This window comes from Schistocerca gregaria, chromosome 4 (assembly GCF_023897955.1).
Source record: "Schistocerca gregaria isolate iqSchGreg1 chromosome 4, iqSchGreg1.2, whole genome shotgun sequence".
Lineage (NCBI taxonomy): Eukaryota > Metazoa > Arthropoda > Insecta > Orthoptera > Acrididae > Schistocerca > Schistocerca gregaria.
Window position 1 is genome coordinate 699,089,882 of NC_064923.1, and position 27,652 is coordinate 699,117,533.

The following is a 27,652-nucleotide window of genomic DNA, read 5'->3' on the forward strand; positions in this document are numbered from 1 at the left end:
AACTTGCACTGCTTTCCTTAATGGCTTCATCACCCACCGAACATTGAAGGTCACAGTAACAGCATATCCATCATTGGTGCTTGTCTGGACCTTTCAGGGAGATCAATCACAGTCCCAGCAGATGATACATCACATGCTAGTTCATATGTACTCTCAGAAATGGTCAAGACCTTAAACCTATTGTTAAGGTGTGAGGGGGATGCCACACAGCCAGCACCTAAATTTGCTTTTCAATCAGAGATTCAATCCCTTACCACAGTTAGTTATTCATTTTCAAGCAAATGTGAACTGGCCAGCTCAGGAATATTGAAAGACATTGCTATTTTACACATTCCAGGTGAAGCTAGAGGCAGCAGAGTTATCACAACATTCATTATAGATGCCTCATTGTCACTTAAGCTCCAGGCAGCAGCCTGTAGTCTATCAGATGTGGCCTTTGCAACTATCAAATGTTTCTGGACAAACACCAGTCCCTTCTGCATCCACACACAGTCCCTACCCATATTTACCTGTATTTAGCTATACATTAAGAAATATACCAGTGATCCAAGAGGTCACTAGATCCTACTGCTATGCTGCTCTTCATGGACTGAAGCATTACTGATTGTTTGCAACTGTCACTAATTCAAACTGAGAAAGGTAATTGTGGCACTTCAGCAGCATGAAAGTGTACTACAAAGTAGATAACACAATGTTCTGATGAAAAATATTCAAGAAACATTTTGAGAAATAAAACACACATGCATAAATAGATACTGATCATATCCAAGCCATTAATACTACCAATGACAATCACAGTCTATTTTCAACTAAAAGAGATTATTTAGTTCTTAATTGTATTGATTTTTCCTAGTAACAGAAATCACTTTCAGATGAACTGTGAATGATATAACTGCTGATAAAACAGAAAAACAATTCACATTTATAATTGGACTTTTTGCCTAGGTTTCAGAGTGGGCCTCTTTAATCTGGTGTACAAGTCTTATAAAAGACCCATCTCACATAAAGAAAGAAACTGAGAATCACTACAAAAATACATTTTTATGCTTCACTAGCCATTTCTCCCACTAATTATCTGACTATCTAGGTTCACAGACTGAAGAATTTTTTAACTCCTTAGCAAGCAGCAATAGCAACAGTAAACCAGTTTATATTATTACTTTATTTTAATAACTCTTGTTCTGTGACAAATATCAGTGTCGGTATGTAGCTATTGAAATAGAACATTATTAATGCACTTTCATTTTGCTAACAAGCAACTTGACTTGTTCCACATTTCTGTAGGCTCTTTATCATGATAACAATCGACAAAACATGAAGACTAATTTAATATTTCATTAGCTGCTACATGCCTGATAGATGGTCATAGTGGTAACCCAAACTTTTTGCAGCCAAGTTGGTTCTTGATAATGAGGTGATATCTTAAAAGACCTGTGCAAATATTTAATAACACCTTAGTATGATTCTGTAGTGGTGAAGAGATTGGCAAATTGTTTTAAATGTTCAGAAATATAAAATTGTGCATTTCAATGGAAACATGTGGTATCCTATAACTACATCATTGACTAACAGTTGGAATAAGGCAACTAATAAAAATATCTGGGTTTATCAATTTGTAGGTATATTATATGTAATAATTTCACAGGGTCATTACTGATTTTGGTTCACTGATAGGATACTAGGAAAACGAAATCTGAAACAAAAAATTAAAAAAAAATGTAATCAGTATGCACAGGAGATTTCTCACAAAACACCTTTGTATCCTGTCTCAGAATACCACCATTGCTCAAGTGCATCAACCGGGATTAGCAGTGGCTACTGCATTTATTCAAATATGGCTAACTGAATGGTCATTGGATTGTTTTACTCATGGGAAACAATCACTGGGAAGTGCACAACATTTCACAGTATAAATACTTATATGTAGATATCTTACTGATCACTTACGATATTTACAATCACATTAATATTTCCCAAAGAACAATAGTTATTTGTGTTTACAGTAAAAATAGATGTCTCTTTACAACAAATCCACTCTTATAGACTTAGATAAATTACCACTTATTTTCACACAATAAATACTGCACATTGTAGCAATGTACAATACTGTCAAGTAATAATATATAAATCAAATATAAACAGAAGATACTTTTTTCTTGAAATGAACAGAGACAGAGAGAGAGAGAGAGAGAGAGAGAGAGAGAGAGAGAGAGAGAGAGAGAGAGAGAGAGAGAGAGAGTTTTAAATGAAAAATAATTAACTTTTCTAATTAGTTTATGTGTTTGGAAATCAAGATTTAGTAAATATTGAAACTGTTTGTAGTAAATCGATTCCAAACCAATGTAACAACTTTTGTTACTTGTGTCTAGTACTGTCACATTCAGACTCTTAATCAATGATTAACTGGTGTAACCCTATGTTACATAAATTTGTCACAAAACAGCTTCTCGAAAAATCCTCTTTATATGTCATTTCCTAGGCATATAAATATCATTAACAAATGTGAAACAAGTATGTTGCAGGCATACAACATCAGAAGGGTATATTCTAGAGTAACACTAGAACAAGTGAGACAATTGAGCATTTAATTTACTACTTTTGAGTTTCTACAAAAGGAAAACAGTTTTACCAGTTATCCCTAAGTGCACCTTCATTTTCATTGTTGCCAGCCCAAACAACAATGCTTGGGTGATGCATTAACCGTACAATTTGCTCAGTAATTTCAGCTGCAACATTATCCAGGAACCTTGGGTTTGTTGGGTACATATTACAGGCAAACATGAAATCATGCCATATCATTATTCCCATTTCATCAGCGATCTGAAAAAGAGTTATTTGACAGGTCAGTACTACAAACTAAATTTTAAAGAAAAAAGAGGAGAAACACATGCCTTAATAAAACTAGGCATCAGCTAACAATGGTAGATGCTGTTTGGGAGAAGCGCAGTGGCAGGAGGGCCAGAAAAATGTTCACTAAGAAGTAGTATTGACATATTAATGGAACATATTGAAAAGTAGAAGCAGTAAATTTTGTTTTCAAAATTGTGGATCAGTTATCAAATTGAGAATAGGCTACTGATAAAAAATTCTATACATCATTTAGTACTTACTGAACAATGGAAAATTCAGGCTGGAATAGTATTATGAAAAGGATTGATTGATACTCATCTTATAGAGGCGACACTGAGTCACACCCAGGCACGACAAAAAGACTGCTTCCGGACAAATGGACTTCTTCTAAAGTAACATATACATTGACATGAGCACAACTCTCACTTACATGACCACTGTCTCTGGCTGCTGTCCAGCCTCACTGGCCAGAGACAGTGGTCTTGTTTGCGGGATGCGTTTGTGTATGTGTTTTCTACTTTAGAAGAAGGCCTTTTGCTAAAAACTTAAATATATAACAGTCTCTTTGTTTCACCTGTCTGTGACTCAACATTTCCTCTATATGGTAAATAGCAATCTATCCTTTTTGTAGTACTTACTGAAGTTGATCAAAGTAATTGTGTCATCCATATTATGCACAGTGAAAATGAAGTAAACCTAGTAGTTAAAATTATGATTTGTTTTACTGATACTGTGATAACATGGACTTAAACTTTCAGAATCACAACCAGATGGTAACCTGAAAGAAGAAAATACAAATCTATATGCTTCAGTAAGTGTTAGCAAGTAGTAATTTTTGACGTATGGTCTACCAAGTCCCAGCAAGAGTGCATGGGCTGATAACAAGTAGGCTCATTCTAATGTATACAAAAGATGCACTTTTATTTATTGACAAGACATTGAATAATCCAGTTTATCACAAATGTAGCCATTTAGAAATGCTCACCATCAAGCAGCTTGGCTAAGAAATCTTTGGGCCACTGGACTGGATTTTTTTGGTCATCAGTCTACTGACTGGTTTGATGCGACCTGCCACGAATTCCTTTCCTGTGCCAACCTCTTCATCTCAGAGTAGCACTTGCAACCTATGTCCTCAATTATTTGCTTGACGTATTCCAATCTCTGTCTTCCTCTACAGTTTTTGCCCTCTACAGCTCCCTCTAGTACCATGGAAGTCTTTCCCTCATGTCTTAGCAGATGTCCTATCATCCTGTCCCTTCTACTCATCAGTGTTTTCCACATATTCCTTTCCTCTCCGATTATGCGTAGAACCTCCTCATTCCTTACCTTATCAGTCCACCTAATTTTTAACATTCGTCTATAGCACTACATCTCAAATGCTTCGATTCTCTTCTGTTCCGGTTTTCCCACAGTCCATGTTTCACTACCATGCAATGCTGTACTTCAGACGTACATCCTCAGAAATTTCTTCCTCAAATTAAGGCCGGTATTTGATATTAGTAGACTTCTCTTGGCCAGAAATGCCTTTTTTACCATAGTGAGTCTGCTTTTGATGTCTTCCTTGCTCTGTCCATCATTGGTTATTTTACTGCCTAGGTAGCAGAATTCCTTAACTTCATTGACTTCGTGATCATCAATCCTGATGTTAAGTTTCTCGCTGTTCTCATTTCTACTACTTCTCATTACCTTCATCTTTCTCCAATTTACTCTCAAACCATATTGTGTACTCATTAAACTGTTCATTCCGTTCAGCAGATCATTTAATTCTTCTTCACTTTCACTCAGGATAGCAATGTCATCAGTGAATCGTATCATTGATATCCTTTCACCTTGTATTTTAATTCCACTCCTGAACCTTTCTTTTATTTCCATCATTGCTTCCTCGATGTAAAGATTGAAGAGTAGGGGCGAAAGGCTACAGCCTTGTCTTACACCCTTCTTAATATGAGCACTTCGTTCTTGATTGTCCACTCTTATTATTCCCTCTTGGTTGTTGTACAATTGTATATGACCCATCTCTCCCTATAGCGTACCCCTACTTTTTTCAATATCTCGAACAGCTTGCACCATTTTATATTGTCGAACGCTTTTTCCAGGTCGACAAATCCTATGAACGTGTTTTGATTTTTCTTTAGCCTTGCTTCCATTATTAGCCGTAACTTCAGAATTGCCTCTCTCGTGCCTTTACTTTTCCTAAAGCCACACTGATCATCACCTAGCGCATTCTCAATTTTCTTTTCCATTCTTCTGTATATTATTCTTGTAAGCAGCTTCAATGCATGAGCTGTTAAGCCGATTGTGCGATAATTCTTGCACTTGTCAGCTCTTGCCGTCTTCGGAATTGTGTGGATGATGCTTTTCCGAAAGTCAGGTGGTATGTCGTCAGACTCATATATTCTACACACCAACGTTAATAGTCGTTTTGTTGCCACTTCCCCTAATGATTTTAGAAATTCTGATGGAATGTTATCTATCCCTTCTGCCTCCAAAGCTCTTTTAAATTCCGATTCCTATACTGGATCCACTATCTCTTCTAAATTGACTCCTGTTTCTTCTTTTCTCACATCAGACAAATCTTCACCCTCATAGAGGCTTTCAATGTATTCTTTCCACCTATCTGCTCTCTCCTCTGCATTTAACAGTGGAATTCCCGTTGTACTCTTAATGTTACCACCGTTGCTTTTAATGTCACCAAAGGTTGTTTTGACTTTCCTGTATGCTGAGTTGGTCCTTCCGAAAATCATATCTTTTTCGATGTCTTCACATTTTTCCTGCAGCCATTTCGTCTTAGCTTCCCTGCACTTCCTATTTATTTCATTCCTCAGCGACTTGTATTTCTGTATTCCTGATTTTCCAAGAACATGTTTGTACTTCCTCCTTTCATCAATCAACTGAAGTATTTCTTCTGTTACCCATGGTTTCTTCGCAGCTACCTTCTTTGTACCTATGTTTTCCTTCCCAACTTCTGGGATGGCTCTTTTTAGAGACGTCCATTCCTCTTCAACTGTCTTGCCTACTGCGCTATTCCTTATTGCTGTATCTATAGCATTATAGAACTTCAAACGTATCTCATGATTCCTTAGAACTTCCGTATCCCACCTCTTTGCATACTGATTCTTCCTGACTAATGTCTTGAACTTCAGCCTACTCTTCATCACTACTGTATTGTGATCTGAGTCTATATCTGCTCCTGGGTATGCCTTACAATCCAGTATCTGATTTCGGAATCTCTGTCTGACCAGGATGTAATTTAATTGAAATCTTCCCGTATCTCCCAGCCTATTCCAAGTATACCTCCTCCTCTTGTGATTCTTGACCAGGGTATTTGCTATTACTAGCTGAAACTTGTTACAGAACTCAATTAGTCTTTCTCCTCTTTCATTCCTTGTCCCAAGCCCATATCCTCCTGTAACCTTTTCTTCTACTCCTTCCCCTAAACTGAATTCCAGTCTCCCATGACTATTAGATTTTTGTCCCCCTTTACATACTGCATTACCCTTTCAATATCCTCATACACTTTCTCTATCTGTTCATCTTCAGCTTACGACGTCAGCATGTATACCTGAACTATCGTTGTTGGTGTTGGTCTGCTGTCGATTCTGATTAGAACAACCCAGTCACTGAACGGTTCGCAGTAACACACCCTCTGCCCTACCTTCCTATTCATAATGAATCCTACACCTGTTATACCATTTTCTGCTGCTGTTGATATTACCCGATACTCATCTGACCAGAAATCCTTGTCTTCCTTCCACTTCACTTCACTGACTCCTACTATATCTAGATTGAGCCTTTGCATTTCCATTTTAAGATTTTCTAGTTTCCCTACCGTGTTCAAGCTTCTGACATTCCACGCCCCGACTCGTGGAACGTTATTCTTTCGTTGATTATTCAATCTTTTTCTCATGGTAACCTCCCCCATGGCAGTCCCCTCCCGGAGATCTGAATGGGGGACTATTCCAGAATCTTTTGCCAATGGAGAGATCATCATGACACTTCTTCAACTACAGGCTACATGTCCTGTGGATACACGTTACGTGTCTTTAATGCAGTGGTTTCCATTGCCTTCTGCATCTTCATGTCGTTGATCATTGCTGATTCTTCCACCTTTAGGGGCAATTTCCCACCCCTAGGACAAGAGAGTGCCCTGAACCTCTATCCGCTCCTCTGCCCTCTTTGACAAGGCCGTTGGCAGAATGAGGCTGACTTCTTATGCTGGAAGTTTTCGGCCGCCAATGCTGATTATTTATCAAAATTTAGGCAGTGGCGGGCATCGAACCCGGGACCGAAGACGTTTTTGATTACAAATCAAAGACGCTACCCCTAGACCACGGGTGCATCCTGGACTGGATAAACATCAATAACTTAGTGACTTATTGGCTGGTGCTACTGTACTTGGAGAGCCATAGCCTCATTAGCCACCTGCCTCCATTCTTCCCTATCCATCACTTCCATTCTTCAATTCCTAGCTCTCATTGCTTTGAGGCCACCCTCCAAATCTTCAAGGAACCTTTTTTCTGAGTCTTCCTCTTCTTTCCCTCCCCTCAGGATGTTCTATAAATACTTTTGTGACACTCTGGGATTCTCAGATTCTCTGTACATGACCCGTTCATCTTATTTTTTCTTACTTGATATTCATTATAACATTTATCTGTCCAAAACGTGTTTGAAGTTCTGCGTTTGTCCTCGTTTTCCAGATTTACTCTTTCCTCATTGCCCCAAATATCTTTCTAAAGACCTCCTCTCCCACCTCAATAATGAGCCTTCTTTCTTTAGAGTTTTAGTATCCCCACCAGTGGAAATCTGATGGAGACAGATGAGGTGGCATGGGTAATGCAGCAGGACAATGTGAAAACTGCAATGGAGTTCACTCTAAACATATAGGATGGGCAGACCAACTCGTGTAGGTGTTTACCTGCAGGTGGTAGTAGGCTGGGCAGGTCAGAGCTTTCTCTGGAGCTCATCCACCATGGACCTGACCCAGCCTATTGTACTGTAGGCTGAGCCAAGTGCTTAGCCATTAGCCATCCATGCCAGCCACAGACTGATGAGTCCTTTCCGTGTTCATATCAATGTGGTTTCAGACTCTCTGTTTCCTGTAGATTGACTGACATGGTGAGTTTATTTCCCTCTCCTGGGTTTCTGTTTCCTGAGTATTACTGAGCTACCACTTCCCCACAAAGTATCTGCACAGATCATGTAGTGAAGTAGTGCTATAATGCCTATGCATATACTAAAGTAGATACCACCCAACTTTCTTATCCATGCATTACTGTGGTTATAGTGTTGTCAAATATATTTTGATTTTTGTATTCCTTCTAACATTTCTGGACTTCTATGTGCTCTGAAAGGAGTAATAGCTTTGGTTTCCACTTGCTATCCTTTCTTTAACTTCTACTGCTGTGCTATTATCTTCTGTTATTATTGAACTTAGATATGGGGGTTGCCCAGAAAATAATGCACTGCACTTTTTTCTTCAACAATTCTTTATTGAACTTAATGAGAATTACACACATGAAAGAATGGTGTTTTATCTCCACACACTGTTTTTTTATGTAATCTCCCTACTGTTCTACAGCCTTCCTCCAGTGTGAAACAAGGGCATGTATGCCCTGTCGGTACCAATCCTTGCTCTGATGGCAGAGCCAGTGTTTCACTGTGTGAATCACCTCCTTATCATCATCCAAATATCTTCCACAAATGGCGTTCCTTAATGGCTCAAACAAGTAAAAATCCAAAGGGGCTAGGTCAGGGCTGTCAGGTGCGACAGCTGTGGATGGTCTCCCCAACCATTGCAAATCATGGAGCTCTGCTGAACCGCCTTCTGATGACCTCACCCTCAGTGCCCAGTGACTAACTGTACTTCTGTCAACAGCAGATGCTCCATAAACTTTGCACAAGTGTTTGGGAATGTTCCCCACAGATTCTTTCTCTGCAGTGAGAAGTTCAGTTACGACACATTGCTTGTAACATAAATCATCTACAGATGCCATTTTGAAACTGTCCTGCAGCTATTCTATCTGTTGGAAGTGACAGGAACTTGGTGGACTTAGTCAGGAGGCTTCAAATAACATGCATGTAATGTTTTGCATTCATGGCACTGTTTTCAACAAAGAAAATAAATGTGGTGCCTTACTTTCTGTTAACCCTCATATTTAAGCTCTTCTGCTCTTTGATATTCTTTCCCATTTATTTTTATTCAAGCCACCCTGATATCCCAACCAGGATCTCTCATCACCATACACTATGTTTTGTCTATATTTGCTTCCAGTCCTAACTTCTACAGCACTTCTCCTAGTACAGCATAACAGCCCTTCCAAGTCCTGACATTCCTTGCTTCTCATATTCATAAAATTTCTCAAGAATTTGTCTTAATGAAAATATCTGGAACACTGTGCACCTGTTTCACCTAAATCCAGCTTGATAATCTTCCAGTATCCTTTTCACCCAGTATTCTACCTGAGGAACTAAAATCTTACTAAACACCCTGTACTCACCAAGTGGTGGCAGGAGAACACACATATAAAGGTAGTGAAATCTGCAATCAGTCTTTCCTCTTTGTCCCATTTGGTAACTCTCCCCTGACTGGGAGCTCTGAGTGACATTTTCAAATTCTCCACATTTCCTAAACCTTTCCAGTCCTTTTCCTTCACTGCTCTTCCTTCCCTTGCAACCCTTCTGCCAGTAGAAGGAGCCACTGGCATCTAAAGTTTGCAAATTTAAGTAACTTTACATGTGTGCTCTCTTGGTACCACTTGGTGAGTACATTTTTTATTGACTCAATTACATTATATTTAAAAAAAAACTGATTGTTTTCATTGAAATAAACATCTTATGTGTTTATCTAAATGAGTAATCCCCCAGTGATTGCTGCACTCTGATTTATCAGCTTTCTTATGTAATAGGCAGATCATTCCCACATTCCAGCCCTTAGGTGTTGCTCCCTTAATCCATATTCCCTTTATTAACAACCATCTTGATATTAACCCCCTCAAATTTTAAAAATTTGGCCTCTTTATTTCTCTTTTCTGTTGCTTTGTTATTGTCTAGATCTTTTGTATAACTTCCATATCTCATTATTTCCCTCATTTCATTCAACTGCTCTGCCTTCTTCCTTTCATACTACCTTTTCTCCACCCTACAAAATGTACCTACCCTTTTCTTATTCTCTCTGTGGTCATCTGCTGCTAGTCTTGATTTCTTTTGCAGCATTCTTTGTCTTGCTTCATTTCTCTCTTGGATTATCAGTGAGCACTCCTCATCAAACCATTTCATTGTTCTTTTGTATCCTACCTTCCCCAGTACTACCTATGAATCCACATGATCACTACTTTCAGTATATCCCATTAAATTAAAGTAACTTCTTTTATGATGCTATCCTAGACCATTTAACCTTTTAAAAATAGATGTTACCTGTTATAATATGTATATCAATGAAATAAAACAAGGATACTGGGTTGGAGTAGAATTAAATCAGGGAATGCTGAGGGAATTAAATTAGGAAATGAAACACTGAAAGTATCAGATGAGTTTTGCTGTTTTAGCAGCAAAATACCTGACAAAGACTGGACCATAGAGAATGCAAAATGCAAGCTGGCAATAGCACGAAAAGTGTTTCTGAGAAATGGAAGTCTGTTAACATCAAACACAAATTCAAGTGTTAAGAAGGCTTTTTGAAGGTCTCTGTCTGGAGTATAGGCTTCTATGGAAGTAAAATGTGGATGGTGAACAGTTCATACAAGAAGAAAATAGAATGTGATTCTGTAGGATTCTATTAAATTTTAGATCAGTTGATCAGGTAACAAATTACTAGGTAATGAACTGTATTGGTGGAATAACACAACTTGATTAAAAGAAAGGATCAGGTATAAAGCATATCTTAAGATGTAAAGAAATCATCAGTTTGGTGTTGGAAGAAGTGCAGGAGAGTAAAAATTTTAGGGGGAGACCAAGGTTTGTCTGCAGTGAGCAGATTCAGAAGGATGTAGGTTGCTATAGTTACGCAGCAATGAAGAGGTTTGCACAAGGTAGAGTGTGGAGGTCTAGATCAAACCTGTTTTCGGACTGAAGACCACAACATGGACAACATGGTTTTGAAAAATGGAGAAATCCACCTTAATGTGTTCTAGCAAATGACAAATATATTTATAATGTCATAAATGTGGTACTTTCTTGAGTCCACCATTTACTAGAATAATATTCTTTTTTGCTTCCATCCGTCCTTTGTGTGAGCTGTCATTATGATCCAGAATGTAACAACCCCTTTCATAGCATTAAGTGTCTTTTATCATTCAATGACAACTGTAGTCATTCTATTTGTTTGTCATTCCAGAGATTCAACATCTGTAGTGATGGCTTCTAATGATTTCTGAATGTAGAACTGCACCAGCTGCTCAAAAGTTCATAATTTCCTTTTACTGAGAATAACAAGTTAGTACTCATGTACTATATTACTGTTAGCATTTTTCTTTCAAATTCGTGATTGCTCTGGAGGACTAGCCTGTTGAGCTCTCTTAGTCAGTTGAGAGTTAGGGTTTAAGGAACATAAGCTGTGGTGGTCCCATGAGACATTACAAAAATAAATGTTCTCTCACACACTAGTTTGGGTAAGCCTAACACACTTAGAAGTGACAGGTGCTCCAGGTATTGCCTATAATTGCAGTTTCACTAAGACTGCATTACACCCTGTGCCACTCACCTCCACACAGGTTGAATTATATCACTGTAACGACTTCAGAATATATACAGGATCACACTTATTGGTTGTGAATACTGAAAGGTAAGTATCTGTATATAAAATGTTATCTAATTTGAAATTCTGAAGCTATCAAAGGCTTATTATTCCTTTGTATGCTATGCTGGAGTGGAGGTCAATTAATAGTTATGTAGCTCTATTATGCAAATTTCCTTTTGTTACTTAGGTACATATGGATTAGTCTTCTGGGAAATTCAGCCACCAGCAAAACATACTTAACACAGAATGTGTAGAATGTCTATTATAAGCTGTCCAGTATATTTTGATAAAATTGGCTTTATCAACATTTAAGGTATAGTTAACACAATTAATACATCAGCTTTATGAGTAAATAAAATTATATATTATTTAGAAAAGAAGTTCTCATGTTTCTTTGTGACTAGAGCAAATTAGAATGATATAGACTATACTTTATTCAATAAATGACAGTTAACATATCCAGTGAGCCTATCCTACCTGCAAATGACAATATTGTAATCAGTTCTATGAAACTGCAACAAAATACACATAGTTACAACATGAGAAACACCTATAACATCTACATCACTTTGTCTAGAACAACATTATCCCAGAAAAAATGTTTCATACCTAGCAGTTAAATTATTGGACAGCCTAACTAGTTGTATAAAACAACATAAAAATTGAAAGTTTCTTTGAGAATGAACTTAAATCACTTCTCTCTGAAAATTGTGTTTTCAAAGTAAAAGGACTCTTTACTTATAAAGCATAGCATTTTTAAATTATGCTTACAAAGGCATATACAAAGAATCAGGAATTTCTACTAATTGAATGATTTTTTTAAAGTATTGAAACTTAAATTCAAACAATTGGATGTTTGATTTGGATGATAAATGATTATGATGAACTTCAACCATACAGTAACCACAATGCCTTCTTGCCAGAAGTAAATACGATAACTATGAATATGCAGGGGATGTAATGGCAGGAGAAAGAAGTTACGTTCTGCAATAAAATTTACATATGCAGAATTGAATTGCTGATTGTGTTCAAACCCAAAGAGATACATATGTTTATTTCAAACTATTCTATGGTGTTCATAGCACTACAAAATGAGAGAGCCCAAGAGAAACTAGTAGTACACTAGCTGACAAAAGGCATAAATAGCATGAACTGCCTCTCAAGCTTAAAATTTGAACAGAATCTTTAATATTCCAACACGTCAAATATTTCTAAGGCTGTCAGATCACTGGAGTCTAAGAGACAGTAAAGAAGTTGTTTACCTGTCTATCTGATGATGAAGGTATTTCAGCTATTTAAGAAACTACAAATTAATCAAATGACCTGTGTAGGAACAGTTTCAAGTTTAACATTTTTTATTGATACCCATGCAATGACAAGTGAGCCATGTCTTACGGATCTGGAGTGAACATAAAAGTCTTAGTACAGAAAAAAAAAATCTTAAAATATCAAGAAATTAATTACTCAGTTATAAGACATACTTGATAGAACAAATCAGATTCATACAATCCTCCTCCCCATATGCGTAGCATATTCATATTAGCATTCTTGGCAGCAGTTAGTAGATTTCTGATCCTGTTCGGATCAGCACTCATTTCTGCAAGCACATGAGATGGTATCCAGTTACTGCCCTTTGCAAAAACTGGAACACCATTGACCTTTAAGTAGAAAGTAAGACCTGAAACACAAAGATTTCATTTCAAATATTCCTAATTAATGTTTTGGTTACTATAATTAATTTCATATATGCAGATTAGTTATACATTAACTAATTATGCACTTCCCCCTTACAAATGTTATGGTGAAAGTAATGAAAAATTAGAGACTAGTTTAGTTAATGTTACTGTTCTCAAAGGTAACAGAAACTGACATGAATGGTAAATTATTGCAGCAATTACACAATTATGAATTATTAATGAATCACAGTGTAGTTCTAGAAATGCATAGGATAGAATTTCTGAAAAGAAACTTCTGAAAATCCACTGATGGAAAATCCATGTTGAAATGTAACAATATTATGAAAAGGATAGTTGCTACTCATGATATTGTGGAAATGCTGAGTCACAGATAGGTACAACAGAAAACTATCAGAAGGAGAGCTTTCAGCCAGCTAGGTCTTCATAAGAATATTTATATTGAATGAATGACTGATGACAGCACATTAATATATCAGGGTAAACACATAAATGATTTGGTGTTAAATTGACCATAAAATTATAGTCCCAGTCATGAATGGCTGCAGGTATGATTATAGTAATAATGCTTATTGTATTTGATTTTGGCCAAACTAATAGGTCCAGTAGACAATCTCCACTGCGTCACTTTTAATACTCCCAGAATGAGATTTTCACTCTGCAGCGGAGTGTGCGCTGATATGAAACTTCCTGGCAGATTAAAACTGTGTGCCCGACCGAGACTCGAACTTGGGACCTTTGCCTTTCGCGGGCAAGTGCTCTACCAACTGAGCTACCGAAGCATGACTCACGCCCGGTACTCACAGCTTTACTTCTGCCAGTACCTCGTCTCCTACCTTCCAAACTTTACAGAAGCTCTCCTGCGAGACACTTGCCCGCGAAAGGCAAAGGTCCCGAGTTCGAGTCTCGGTCGGGCACACAGTTTTAATCTGCCAGGAAGTTTCATATCAGCGCACACTCCGCTGCAGAGTGAAAATCTCATTCTGGAAACATCCCCCAGGCTGTGGCTAAGCCATGTCTCCGCAATATCCTTTCTTTCAGGAGTGCTAGTTCTGCATGTCTCGCAGGAGAGCTTCTGTAAAGTTTGGAAGGTAGGAGACGAGGTACTGGCAGAAGTAAAGCTGTGAGTACCGGGTGTGAGTCGTGCTTCGGTAGCTCAGTTGGTAGAGCACTTGCCTGCGAAAGGCAAAGGTCCCGAGTTCGAGTCTCGGTCGGGCACACAGTTTTAATCTGCCAGGAAGTTTCACTTTTAATACTGACTGGCACAACTGTATGGAATTTTTGAGCAACCCAATGAATTAGTATATTGCACCTGGTCTGGTGCTAGTTAGGACAGATGGCTGTTCATTAATAATCCATAACTATCTCCACACCTGGTTAGGAAGAAGTGGTGTTATAGTGCTCACCCAAAAACTCAAGGACATAGACATGACAAATGCACTTTGATTATTGGATATAAAATAATAATATGAATGGAAGAGGTGTTGGAAGTAAGAGGCAAATGAGTGATAAAATACTAGTATGCATAGAATACATGCTGGGTGCAAGAGGCTAATGACTGATTACTTCTGGAAAATTTAAAATGAAGCATGGAAATACTCATACTAGAGACTACAGAGTTAAATACTAGGAATATAATATATCTACTAATAATGTCCTTAGAAGAATCTACTGGTCTCTGCAGATCTTTCAACATACACCACTAGCATGATGTTAAAATCCTGTTTACAAATGATGACTGAGGACAGTGCCTGATAAATCACAGAATAACAAATCAAGAAAGACAAGTAAAACAAAAAGAAAATAATCCTTCATCCGTTTCTTTCTTAAGAGCTGTGAACACATCTTCATTGATAAGTTGACATTCTGTTCACCTTCGCTTAACTCAGAAAATTTATAATATTTCCTTACATTTGCACTGTCCTTGCAGGACTTGCCTACTTTTAATTTTTCAGTGTCTACCTCTTGAAGGCAAGCCGTGGGCATGCAGCTCTAATGTATGGTTAAATGATGATGGCGTCCTCTTGGGTAAAATATTCCAGAGGTAAAATAGTCCCCTATTCAGATCTCCGAGCGGGGTTGACTCAGAAGGACTCCGTTATCAGGAGAAACAAAATGGATTGGAGTGTGGAATGTCATATCCCTTAACCAGGCAGGTAGGTTAGAAAATTTAAAAAGGGAAATGGAGAGGTTAAAGTTAGATATAGTGGCAATTAGTGAAGTTTGGAGGCAGGAGGAACAGGGCTTGCAGTCAGGTGAATACGGGGTTATAAATACAAAATCAAATAACAGTAATGCAGGATTAGGCTTAAAATGAATGAAAAAAATAGAAAGGTGTATAAGCTATTACAAACCTGAGATGAAGCAAGCTGGGATAATTTTAATTCCCCTCTTATTTTGTCATCTGCTCCTTAAAATTCATTTCTTCATTTTGACTTAATTAAGATTAACATAAGTGAGTATAATCCATATTATTATAAAAGAGAAAGATTGGCCCTTAGTTTTAAAGAATATAACACCAGATCTAATTCTGTTCTTAGTTTTATGTATGTAATTGATTTTTTAATTTATTTTGACTATTACTGGTTAGTATCTTTCATTATAGGGCGAAATCAGTTATTGTTTCCTAACTTAAATCCTATTGTTGACATATAAACAAATTTAAATTGTATAATAATTGTAAACATTTGAAAGACAAAATGCTAGTAATCTTAAAGAAACTATTTGACTATTTTCAAAAACATGTTAGCAAAGCCTTAATTCATTCCAAAGTGATTAAAGTTTTTTTAAAGTATTTTTTGTTTAACTATATATGTTAATTTCATGATTTAAACAAATAATTTGGCTTAACCCTCGCAGTAGAAGAAACTTTTAAAAAGACACAATTTTTCGATGTGTTCAGTTAATCTAATGACTTGAGTTTTAATTGTACTTTCTGTACATTAAACTTCAAACAAGGTGCAGTTTCAGCACCTATTATTGCGAGGATATATAAGGGCCCGAGTTTTGGTAATGAGACAGTCAGTCCACGACCAAGTTTCAGGCAAGTAACCAACGTTGCTTAGAATGACAACAATGCATCAACTTAACTGTGGAATAGGTGTTAAACAATTAGGCCATGTGCAAAAACAATGAGAGAGTCTGCTCCATAAGTACCTGTTTATTCTTCAAGAACTGTGAACTATGTGGTTATGTTATTATTGCTCTTAGATGTTCAACAGTAAACTATTGTAGCAGTATGTATATGTTTGCCTGCAAACTATTAACGAGGCTCATCGAAAGTTTAAATAATAGCACACTGGCCATACATGTATAACTGTATATTATTGGGGTTGTGCAAAGTGAAATTAAACAACGGTGAAACATTAATGTATACCTGTTGGCCAGATTATTTACAGTAGTCAGTGTCCAAATAACAAACCCCATTTTTCAGCCAGTGTAGCAACACAATGTGTCAACACAAAGGACAACAAATGAAGAAATAAAGCAGGCAGAACTGCTACAAACTGCATAGTGAACACATTATAGTAGCCAAGATAGACATGGAGCCCACATCTACCACAGCAGTACAAGTTTATATGCCAATTAGCTCTGCAGATGATGAAGAGATTGGAGAAATGTATGATGCAACAAAAGAAATTATTCAGATACTCAAGGGAAACAAAAATTTAATTGTCATGGGGGACTGTAATTCAACAGTAGGAAAAGGAAGAGAAGGAAAAGTTGTAGGTGATTATGGAGTTGGGGTACGGAATGAAAGAGGAAGCTGCCTGATAGAATTTTGCACTGAGTATAACTTAATAATAGCTAATACTTGGTTTAAGAATTATGAAAGAAGGTTGTATACATGAAAAAAGGCCTGGAGACACTGGAAGGTTTCAGATAGATTACATAATGGTAAGGCAGAGATTTAAGAACCAGGTTTTAAATTGTAAGACATTTCCAGAGGCAGATGTGGACTCTGACCACAATTTATTGGTTATGAACTGTAGATTAAAACTGAAGAAACTGCAAAAAGGTATGAATTTAAGAAGATAGAACCAGGATAAACTTAAAGAACCAGTGATTGTAGAGGGTTTCAAAGAGAGCATTAGGGAATGCTTCACAAGAACAGGGGAAAGAAACACAGCAGAAGAAGAATGGGTAGCTTTGAGAGATGAAATAGTGAAAGCAGCAAGTAGAAATCCTTGGGTAACAGAAGAGATATTGAATTTAATTGATGAAAGGAGAAAATAACAAAACACAGTAAATGAAGCAGGTGAAAAGAAATAAAAACGTCTCAAAAATGAGATTGAAAGAAAGTGCAAAATGACTATGCAGGGATGGGTAGAGGACAAATGTAAGGATGTAGGAGCATTTATCACTAGGCGTAAGCTAGATACTGAACACAGGAAAATTAAAGAGACTTTTGGTGGAAAAAGTACCATTTGTATGAATATCAAGAGCTCAGGTGGTAAACTGTCCTAAGCAAAGAAGGAAAGGCAGGAAGGTAGGAGTATATATAGGGTCTATGTACTTGAGGGCAATATTATGGAAATGGAAGAGGATGGAGATGGAGATGAAATGGGAGATATAATACTGTGTGAAGAGTTTGACAGAGCACTGAAAGACCTAATTTGAAACAAGGCCCCAGAACTAGACATCATGAAAAAAGTCTTCCATCTGGCGATCAAGATGTATGAGACTGGCGAAATATCATCATACTTCATGAAGAATACAATAATTCAAATCCCACAGAAAGCAGGTGTTGACAGGTGTGAAAATTACTGATCTATCAGTTTAATAAGTCACAGCTGGAAAATTCTAACATGAATTATTTACAGATGAATGGAAAAACTGGTGGAAGTCAACGTCGGTGATAATCAGTTTGGATTCTGTAGAAATGTTGGAACATGAGAGGCAATACTGACCCTATGACTTATCTTAGAAGACAGGTTAAGCAATGGCAAACCTGCATTCCCAGCATTTGTAGACTTAGAGAAAGCTTTTGACAATATTGACTGGAACACTCTCTTTCAAATTCTGAAGGTGGCAGGAGTCAAATACTGGGAATGAAAGGCTATTTACAATTTGTACAGAAACCAGATGATAGTTAAAAAAGTCAGGGGCCATGAAAGGGAAGCAGTTGCTGAGAAGGGAGTAAGAGAGGGTCGTAGCATATTCTTGGTGTTATTCATTCTGTATATTGAGTTGGCAGTAAAGGAAACAAAAGACAAAATTTGGAGTAGGAATTAAAATCCATGGAGAAGATATAAAAACATTGAGGTTTGCTGATGACACTGTAATTCTGTCAGACAGCAAAGGACCTGGAAGAGCAGTTGCACAGAATGGACAGTGTCTTGAAAGGAGGATATGAGATGAAAAAATGAGGATATGGAATGTAGTTGAATTAAATCAGTTGATGGTGAGGATATGAGACACTTAAAATAGTAAATGAGTTTTGCTATTTGATGGACAAAATAACTGATGATGGTTGAAGTAGAGTGGATATAAAATGTAGACAGTTTATGGCAACGGAAGTGTTTCTGAAGAAGAGAAATTTGTTAACATCAAGTATAGATTTAAGTGTCAGGAAGTCTTTTCTGAAAATATTTGTTTGCAGTGTATCCACGTATGGAAGTGAAAATTGAATGATAAACAGTTCAGACAAGAAGAGAATAGAATCTTTCAAAATGTGGTGCTACAGAAGAATGATGAGGATTAGATGAGTAGATCACATAGCTAATGTGGAGGTACTGAAAAGAATTGGGGAGAAGAGGAATTTGTGGCACAACTTGACTGGAGGAAGGGACTGGATGGTAAGACACATTCTGAGGCATCAAGAGATCACCAATTTATAACTGGTGGGAAGAGTAGAGGGTAAAAATCATAGAGGGAGACCAAGAGATGAATACACTAAGCAGATTCAGAAGGATGTACGTTGCAGGAGGTACTTGGAGATGAAGAAGTCTGCACAGGATAGAGTAGCATGGAGAGCTGCACCACACACACACACACACACACACACACACACACACACACACACATGTGCAGCCACATTGTACCACATGAACACACAAAGTTGGGATTGCAGTAAGGCAGGTGGAGTGGGGTAAGAAGTTGTATCTTGAGAAGGGCGGGGGGCGGAAGACTTAAAAACATTCATTTGCAGAAATATGGTTCTTATGAAACACATCAACAGTGTTTTAAGATTAAAGTCATGTTTCAAAATTCTTACAAAGGGATATGCGAGTATGTAGATTATAAATCTGTGTACTAAAACAGTCACTGTCATCAGTTATGAATATCTGGGTGCATTCAGTGCACAGGGGGCAATATTACACAGTATGTGTCAGTCTTAGCCTCATACAATTTGTTATATCACGATTGACATAATTGTGAAAAGTATTAGTATGAAGAAAAAAATTTGATCAAAAAATCAGTTTCCAGTCTTCCAATTACATTGCATATCTGACATCTTACATGCACCAGAATTCTGTTTTTTTCTGTTGCACCAGAATTTCTGTTTTTGCACCACAATTCTGTTTCTGGCTGTCAGAGCAAAAAGAAGAGCACACAGCACATCGAGCCATATTGTGCACCATAACAAGATGTACACTGACCTGTACTTACAAGCAGACAGCTGACACCGTGTCACAGAGGAGTGGCATGTTCAAAGAAATAAAAGGCATGCATCTTCTCTGAAAACGAGAGTCTCAACCAAGAACTTGAACATTGGAAGACAGTTTTCTAGGGTAACAGCTACAAAAAATTGCTTATTCACAGAGCCTTATATTCTACGCCATCTGTACAGTTAGATGACACAGAAGATGAACCTTGTGAGGATGTATCCATTGTGTTTATTCTGTTTATCTGGAAATATAAGGTGAATTCTTACAAAACACCAATTGAAGAGTGTTTTCCAACCACCAGCTAAAACATGGGTACAGCTTGTTAGTGTCAAGGGTGATTGTGGGCTACGAAAGTTCTGAGTCTACCAAATGCCCATCCCATATCCCATGATTTAAATGTCACATTTACCTGAATCTAAGCCGCACTTGAATTTAAGCCACATCCAAAAAAATGAAACTTGAAATTCAAGGAAAAAGTACTAAAATCCAAGCTGCATGCAGAAAATGAAACTTCAAATTCAAGTGGAGAAAAAGCTGCAGGCTACTCTTGTAAACTGAAAAAAACTTGGTTTATTGTAACATGAGATACAAGAGATAGAATGGATGATGATGTAACTACAGTAGTTGAAATCAAGTCATAAGCTTAGCAGTCAAGGTTTGCAAGATTATTTTGTAGATTAATTCACTCTTTCAAATTTCAAACAGAATTTATAGCTGTAGACGATTTCAAAATCAATAGTAAAAGTCAGTTGCCACACTTCTGTGCCTGCGGTTGCCTCACTCAAGTTTGTTAGGTGAACAGGATTTAACAGCTAACATGGAAGAATACATAATTTTTACATTTGTATTATTCTTCTGGCAAAGAGAGTATGTGATTCTTGATTCATAGGAATCTCTTGCCACTGGTAGGAAAACATTCAGGATGTAGCATTAGCCATATCAACATAAATCATAAAAGCAACACTTACAAAATATGAATGAAAATAACTTCGAAATTAACAGCTCAAATATAAAACAAAATTTTATTAGATGTATACATAAATTTTATGAAATATTTAAATATAAATTAGATAATCACTAACACATGATTCCTTGTTGCTCAGTTCTTCCTACAGAGCATCATCCTCCATACCATTTAGTGCATTCAGTATGGAACATTTTATAAATGCCTGTTGCAAGTCTAATTTGAAACAATAACAAGTTTTTGATGGTGTTGAGCCACAATCGTACAATATTTTTGAGAGAATATACTGCCATTTGACTGTATATTACTGTAGTAATCTTCTGTACTACCTATATTTTGATTTCTATGTCATTATCAAGTACATTGCTAAAAATTCTTGGACTGTTTATATATATATATAAGCACATGAACAAAACACACAAACACACACACAGAATTACGAGCTTTCACAACTGGCAGTTGCTTCGTCAGGAAAGAGGGAAGGAGAGGGAAAAATGAAAGGATGTGGGTTTTAAGGGAGAGGGTAAGGAGTCATTCCAATCCCGGGAGCGGAAAGACTTCCCTTAGGGGAAAAAAAGGACAGGTGTATACTCGCACACACACACACATATCCATCCACACATACACAGACACAAGCAGACATATTTAAAGGCAAAGAGTTAAGGGCAGAGATGTCAGTCGAGGCGGAAGTACAGAGGCAAAGAAGATGTTGAAAGACAGGTGAGGTATGAGCGGCGGCAACTTGAAATTAGCGGAGGTTGAGGCCTGGCGGATATCGAGAAGAGAGGATATACTGAAGGGCGAGTTCCCATCTCCGGAGTTCGGATAGGTTGGTGTTGGTGGGAAGTATCCAGATAACTCGGACGGTGTAACACTGTGCCAAGATGTGCTGGCCGTGCATCAAGGCATGTTTAGCCACAGGGTGATCATCATTACCAACAAACACTGTCTGCCTGTGTCCATTCATGCGAATGGACAGTTTGTTGCTGGTCATTCCCACATAGAAAGCATCACAGTGCAGGCAGGTCAGTTGGTAAATCACGTGGGTGCTTTCACATGTGGCTCTCCCTTTGATCGTGTACACCTTCCGGGTTACAGGACTGGAGTAGGTGGTGGTGGGAGGGTGCATAGGACAGGTTTTACACCGGGGGCGGTTGCAAGGGTAGGAGCCAGAGGGTAGGGGAGGTGGTTTGGGGATTTCATAGGGATGAACCAAGAGGTTACGAAGGTTAGGTGGACGGCGGAAAGACACTCTTGGTGGAGTGGGGAGGATTTCATGAAGGATGGATCTCATTTCGGGGCAGGATTTTAGGAAGTCGTATCCCTGCTGGAGAGCCACATTCAAGGTCTGATCCAGTCCCGGGAAGTATTCTGTTACAAGTGGGGCACTTTTGGGGTTCTTCTGTGAGAGGTTCTGGGTTTGAGGGGATGAGGAAGTGGCTCTGGTTATCTGCTTCTGTACCAGGTTGGGAGGGTAGTTGCGGGATGCGAAAGCTGTTTTTAGGTTGTTGGTGTAATGGTCGAGGGATTCAGGACTGGAGCAGATTCGTTTGCCACGAAGGCCTAGGCTGTAGGGAAGGGACCGTTTGATATGGAATGGGTGGCAGCTGTCATAATGGAGGTACTGTTGCTTGTTGGTGGGTTTGATGTGGACGGATGTGTGCAGCTGGCCATTGGACAGATGGAGGTCAACATCTAGGAAAGTGGCATGGGATTTGGAGTAGGATCAGGTGAATCTGATGGAACCAAAGGAGTTGAGGTTGGAGAGGAAATTCTGGAGTTGTTCTTCACTGTGAGTCCAGATCATGAAGATGTCATCAATAAATCTGTACCAAACTTTGGGTTGGCAGGCTTGGGTAACCAAGAAGGCTTCCTCTAAGCGACCCATAAATAGGTTGGCATACGAGGGGGCCATCCTGGTACCCATGGCTGTTCCCTTTAATTGTTGGTATGTCTGGCCTTCAAAAGTGAAGAAGTTGTGGGTCAGGATGAAGCTGGCTAAGGTGACGAGGAAAGAGGTTTTAGGTAGGGTGGCAGGTGATCGGCGTGAAAGGAAGTGCTCCATTGCAGCGAGGCCCTGGACGTGCGGGATATTTGTGTATAGGGAAGTGGCATCAATGGTTACTAGGATGGTTTCTGGGGGTAACAGACTGGGTACGGATTCCAGGCGTTCGAGAAAGTGGTTGGTGTCTTTGATGAAGGATGGGAGACTGCATGTAATGGGTTGAAGGTGTTGATCTACGTAGGCAGAGATACGTTCTGTGGGGGCTTGGTAACCAGCTACAATGGGGCGGCCAGGATGTTTGGGTTTGTGAATTTTAGGAAGTAGGTAGAAGGTAGGAGTGCGAGGTGACGGTGGGGTGAGGAGTTTGATGGAGTCAGGTGAAAGGTTTTGTAGGGGGCCTAAGGTTCTGAGGATTCCTTGAAGCTCCGTCTGGACATCAGGAATGGGATTACTTCGGCAAACTTTGTATGTAGAGTTGTCTGAAAGCTGACGCAGTATATATATATATATACCAAAAAATAAGATTCCAAGACCTACCAAGTGGGAAAGCGCCGGTAGATAGGCACAGTGAATGAAACACACAAACACACAGACAGAATTCGAGCTTCCGCAACCCCGCAACCGGCGGCTGCTTCGTCAGGAAAGCGGGAAAGCGCTGGTAGACAGGCACAATAAAATAACACACAAACACACACACACACACACACACACACACACAAAATTTTGAGCTTTTGCAACCGGCGGCTGCTTCTTTAGGAAAGAGGGAAGGAAAAGGAAAGATGAAAGGATGTGGGCTTTAAGGGAGAGGGTAAGGAGTCATTCCAATCCCGGGAGCGGAAAGACTTCCCTTAGGGGGAAAAAGGACATGTGTACACTCGCGCACACACACACACACACACACACACACACACACACACACACATATCTATCCGCACATTCACAGACACAAGTAGACATTTGTAAAGGCAAAGAGCTCGGGCAGAGATGTCAGTCAAGGCGGAAGTACAGAGGCAAAGAAGTTGTTGAAAGACAGGTGAGGTATGAGCAGCGGCAACTTGAAATTAGCAGAGGTTGAGGGCTGGCGGATATCGAGAAGAGAGGATATACTGAAGGGCGAGTTCCCATCTCCGGAGTTCGGATAGGTTGGTGTTGGTGGGAAGTATCCAGATAACCCGGACGGTGTAAAACTGTGCCAAGATGTGCTGGTCGTGCACCAAGGCATGTTTAGCCACAGAGTGATCCTCATTACCAACAAACACTGTCTGCCTGTGTCCATTCATGCGAATGGACAGTTTGTTGCTGGTCATTCCCACATAGAAAGCGTGACAGTGTAGGCAGGTCAGTTGGTAAATCACATGGGTGCTTTCACACGTGGCTCTTCCTTTGATCGTGTACACCTTCCGAGTTACAGGACTGGAGTAGGTGGTGGTGGGAGGGTGCATAGGACAGGTTTTACACCGGGGGCGGTTACAAGGGTAGGAGCCACAGGGTGGGGAAGGTGGTTTGGGGATTTCATAGGGATGAATCAAGAGGTTACGAAGGTTAGGTGGACGGCGGAAAGACACTCTTGGTGGAGTGGGGAGGATTTCCTGAAGGATGGATCTCATTTCGGGGCAGGATTTTAGGAAGTCGTATCCCTGCTGGAGAGCCACATTCAGAGTCTGATCCAGTCCCGGGAAGTATCCTGTCACAAGTGGGGCACTTTTAGGGTTCTTCTGTGAGAGAAGGAAGAGCCACGTGTGAAAGCACCCACGTGATTTACCAACTGACCTGCCTACACTGTGACGCTTTCTATGTGGGAATGACCAGCAACAAACTGTCCATGCCTTGGTGCACGGCCAGCACATCTTGGCACAGTGTTACACCGTCCGGGTTATCTGGATACTTCCCACCAACACCAACCTATCTGAACTCCGGAGATGGGAACTTGCACTTCAGTATATCCTCTCTTCTCGATATCCGCCAGGCCTCAACCTCCTCTAATTTCAAGTTGCCGCCGCTCATACCTCACCTGTCTTTCAACAACTTCTTTGCCTCTGTACTTCTGCCTCGACTGACATCAGGAAAGAGGGAAGGAGAGGAAAAGACGAAAGGATGTGGGTTTTAAGGGAGAGGGTAAGGAGTCATTCCAATCCCGGGAGCGGAAAGCCTTCCCTTAGGGGGAAAAAAGGACAGGTGTACACTCGCATGTACATTGTAATACATAGCCAAATGTCAGTTTATTTTCTCAGAAAATTGTTTGTAACAATGCATCATCAATCCTCTGGCATACTTGCTACAAACTTGCATGTTTTACACATCTTGTTGGTGTTAACTGTCTGTTATTTTTTGAAAGCCAGTCTGTGTACATATGTTTAAATTGTTGCAGAATTGATGTCATCCTGCCTAGAATTATTGCGAAGTCTGTTTTTCTTTCTAATACAAGGGCGGTTCAAATGAAAATCTTAAAAGTGCTATAATATTTTAGTTGTAACAATGAACAAAAATCTTGCATATCATATTTCAACGTACCGTCCCTGACATTGAGCGCACATATTCCACCACTCCAGAAATGTATAGATAATATGATGAAAAAATACTTTTGGTCATGTGTGTACCCATTCATGCACCAAGGTTTTCCCCTCTTTGTCACTTGCGCAGTGCCTGTCCCCCATTGCTTCTCTGAGGGCAGTGAACAGATGAAAGTCACTAGGGTTGAGGTCTGGTGAACAAGGAGGATGTACCAGACATTCAAATTTAATTTTTTGAATAGTCTCAACTGTCTTATGGGTTGTATGTCACCAGGTGTTGTCATGCTGTAGTAGTACTCCTGAAGTCAGAAGTCCTTGTCATTTACTCCTGATTGCAAAGTGAAGTTAAGTTTTCAGAAAATATGAGTAAGAAGTACTGGTTACATGATTTCCCTATCCATGTAATGCAACAAAATTACTCCACTTTCATCCCAGAAGAGAATGAGTGTGACTTTTCTGAAAGACAGTTGAGTATGGAATTTTTTTGCTTTCAGTGATGAGCTGTGTTGCTTGGCATTTTCATTTCTGGTTGGTGATAGTAGACTCAAGTCTCATTGCCTGTAACAATTTTTTGTATCATATTTGAAGTGGAAGCAATGTAAAAATTCTTCACAGGCATTAATGCAATGGTCTTTCCACTTGGCAGTCAACTGAGATGCCATCCATGTCGCAGATACCTTATTGAAGTGCACTACATTGGCAACAATATTCTGCACCGAAATTTCAAACTTGCGGGCTGTTTCATTCAGAGTTATGCATCTGTTCTCCTGTATTAGCTTCTCCACCAACACAATGTTCTCGTTTGTCATTATGCAGGAAGCTTTCCCTGGTCTTGGGGCATCCTCCACAGAAGATACACCACTTTTAAACTTCCTAAACCACTTGTACATGTGTTGCCATGACAAACACAAATCACTGTAATGTGCTGTCATTCTGTGATGAATTTCAATTGTTTTGACAACTTAACTGCGCAAAATGTTTATTTGACACAACAATAGTGAAGTCACAGTAACAGTACATAACTTTTTTCCTTAAAAAATTCTTCCTTCTTGAATCTGGCACTATAATGGAAGTACCTGATTATGGTTCACTAACAGCAGCACTTTACAATATTCGATGAAATAACATGTGAAACGAGAATGAGCCACAGCTTACCATCTCATGGAAGAATCCCAAAGCCATATGCATTGTTGGTCTTTCTGTAAAGGAATTTATTTTTGTTGCTGTGAATATATGATAGACTGCTACACCCAAAGATGAAGAGTACTGACCAATGGATGATGTATTAAAATTCAATGGTTGAAATTCAGGAGGGGGGATGGAAGATGGGGAGGGTGGGTGTAGGCTCATCTTCTACCTTACTTTTGTATTTTTAATACTGCAGAAGTTTTGGCACCAGTATTTATCTTTCCACCTGCAAAGCATGCCTGTGTGACACTACCATATTTGAAAGCAAAAGTTAGTTGTGGTGGCTCCTGGTGTCATTTTTTAGAACTTCCATTGGCTTTGCACTTGATCATAAGCTGCAGGTGATGTGATTCTTTGGATCCAAAAATCCAGAAAAAAGGGCAATTTAAATTCATATATATACCATAGATCAGAAAGTGCACAATGTCAAAGATCACTGCTGAGAACACAAACAGCACACCAGACTGCAGTCACCTAAGGGCACTGCATGCTGTACTAAGGTTCTATAAAAGATACCTAACTTTTGGGGCTATGTCATTAAAGAATCCACTGAGAATCAAGCATGGAAACTGATCATCAATTGTGATAGTGACTATACTCTTGGTAATGCCTGGAAACTTGCAGTTAGATTAGGAAAAAAAAGGATATATCCCATGACAAACTGACTTTGGGGACAAGCAGAGCAACAGAGGAAAAGCCAACAGCATGTGCCCCTGAGCATGAACCTAGGATGGAGTGATGTTTCAGTGGGAGGAGCAAGAGGAGACTTGGGTCTCACATCCACAGCTGGGTGTAGACCAGAGCAACAGAGGAAAAGCCAACAGCATGTGCCCCTGAGCATGAACCTAGTATGGAGTGATGTTTCAGTGGGAGGAGCGAGAGGAGATTTGGGTCTCACATCCACAGCTGGGTGCAGACCACAGAGAGAGTATCAGGTCAGAGGGAGGGGGGAGGAGATATAAGCCCTGTGTCAACTCTTAGATAAACAGTTCATCACCACACCTGATGATGGCAATGTGGTTGCTTGATGAAATTTTGTGTCCACTGAACACAGACATTTGGCCATTCACCCACGAACTATTTCTTAGTGAAGAAT

At 39.1% G+C, this 27,652-nt stretch overlaps 1 protein-coding gene across 1 annotated transcript in view; it reads right to left on the reverse strand.

The window, feature by feature from the left end:
* LOC126267487 (beta-mannosidase-like) overlaps positions 1–27,652 on the reverse strand; it is a 309,954-nt gene that overhangs the window by 109,885 nt on the left and 172,417 nt on the right. Inside the window, exons 7-8 of the mRNA XM_049972771.1 lie at positions 13,066–13,262; positions 2,630–2,820 (exon numbers count right to left, since the gene is read on the reverse strand). Coding sequence (XP_049828728.1) covers positions 2,630–2,820; positions 13,066–13,262 — 388 coding nt within the window. The remainder of the gene's footprint in view (positions 1–2,629; positions 2,821–13,065; positions 13,263–27,652) is intronic.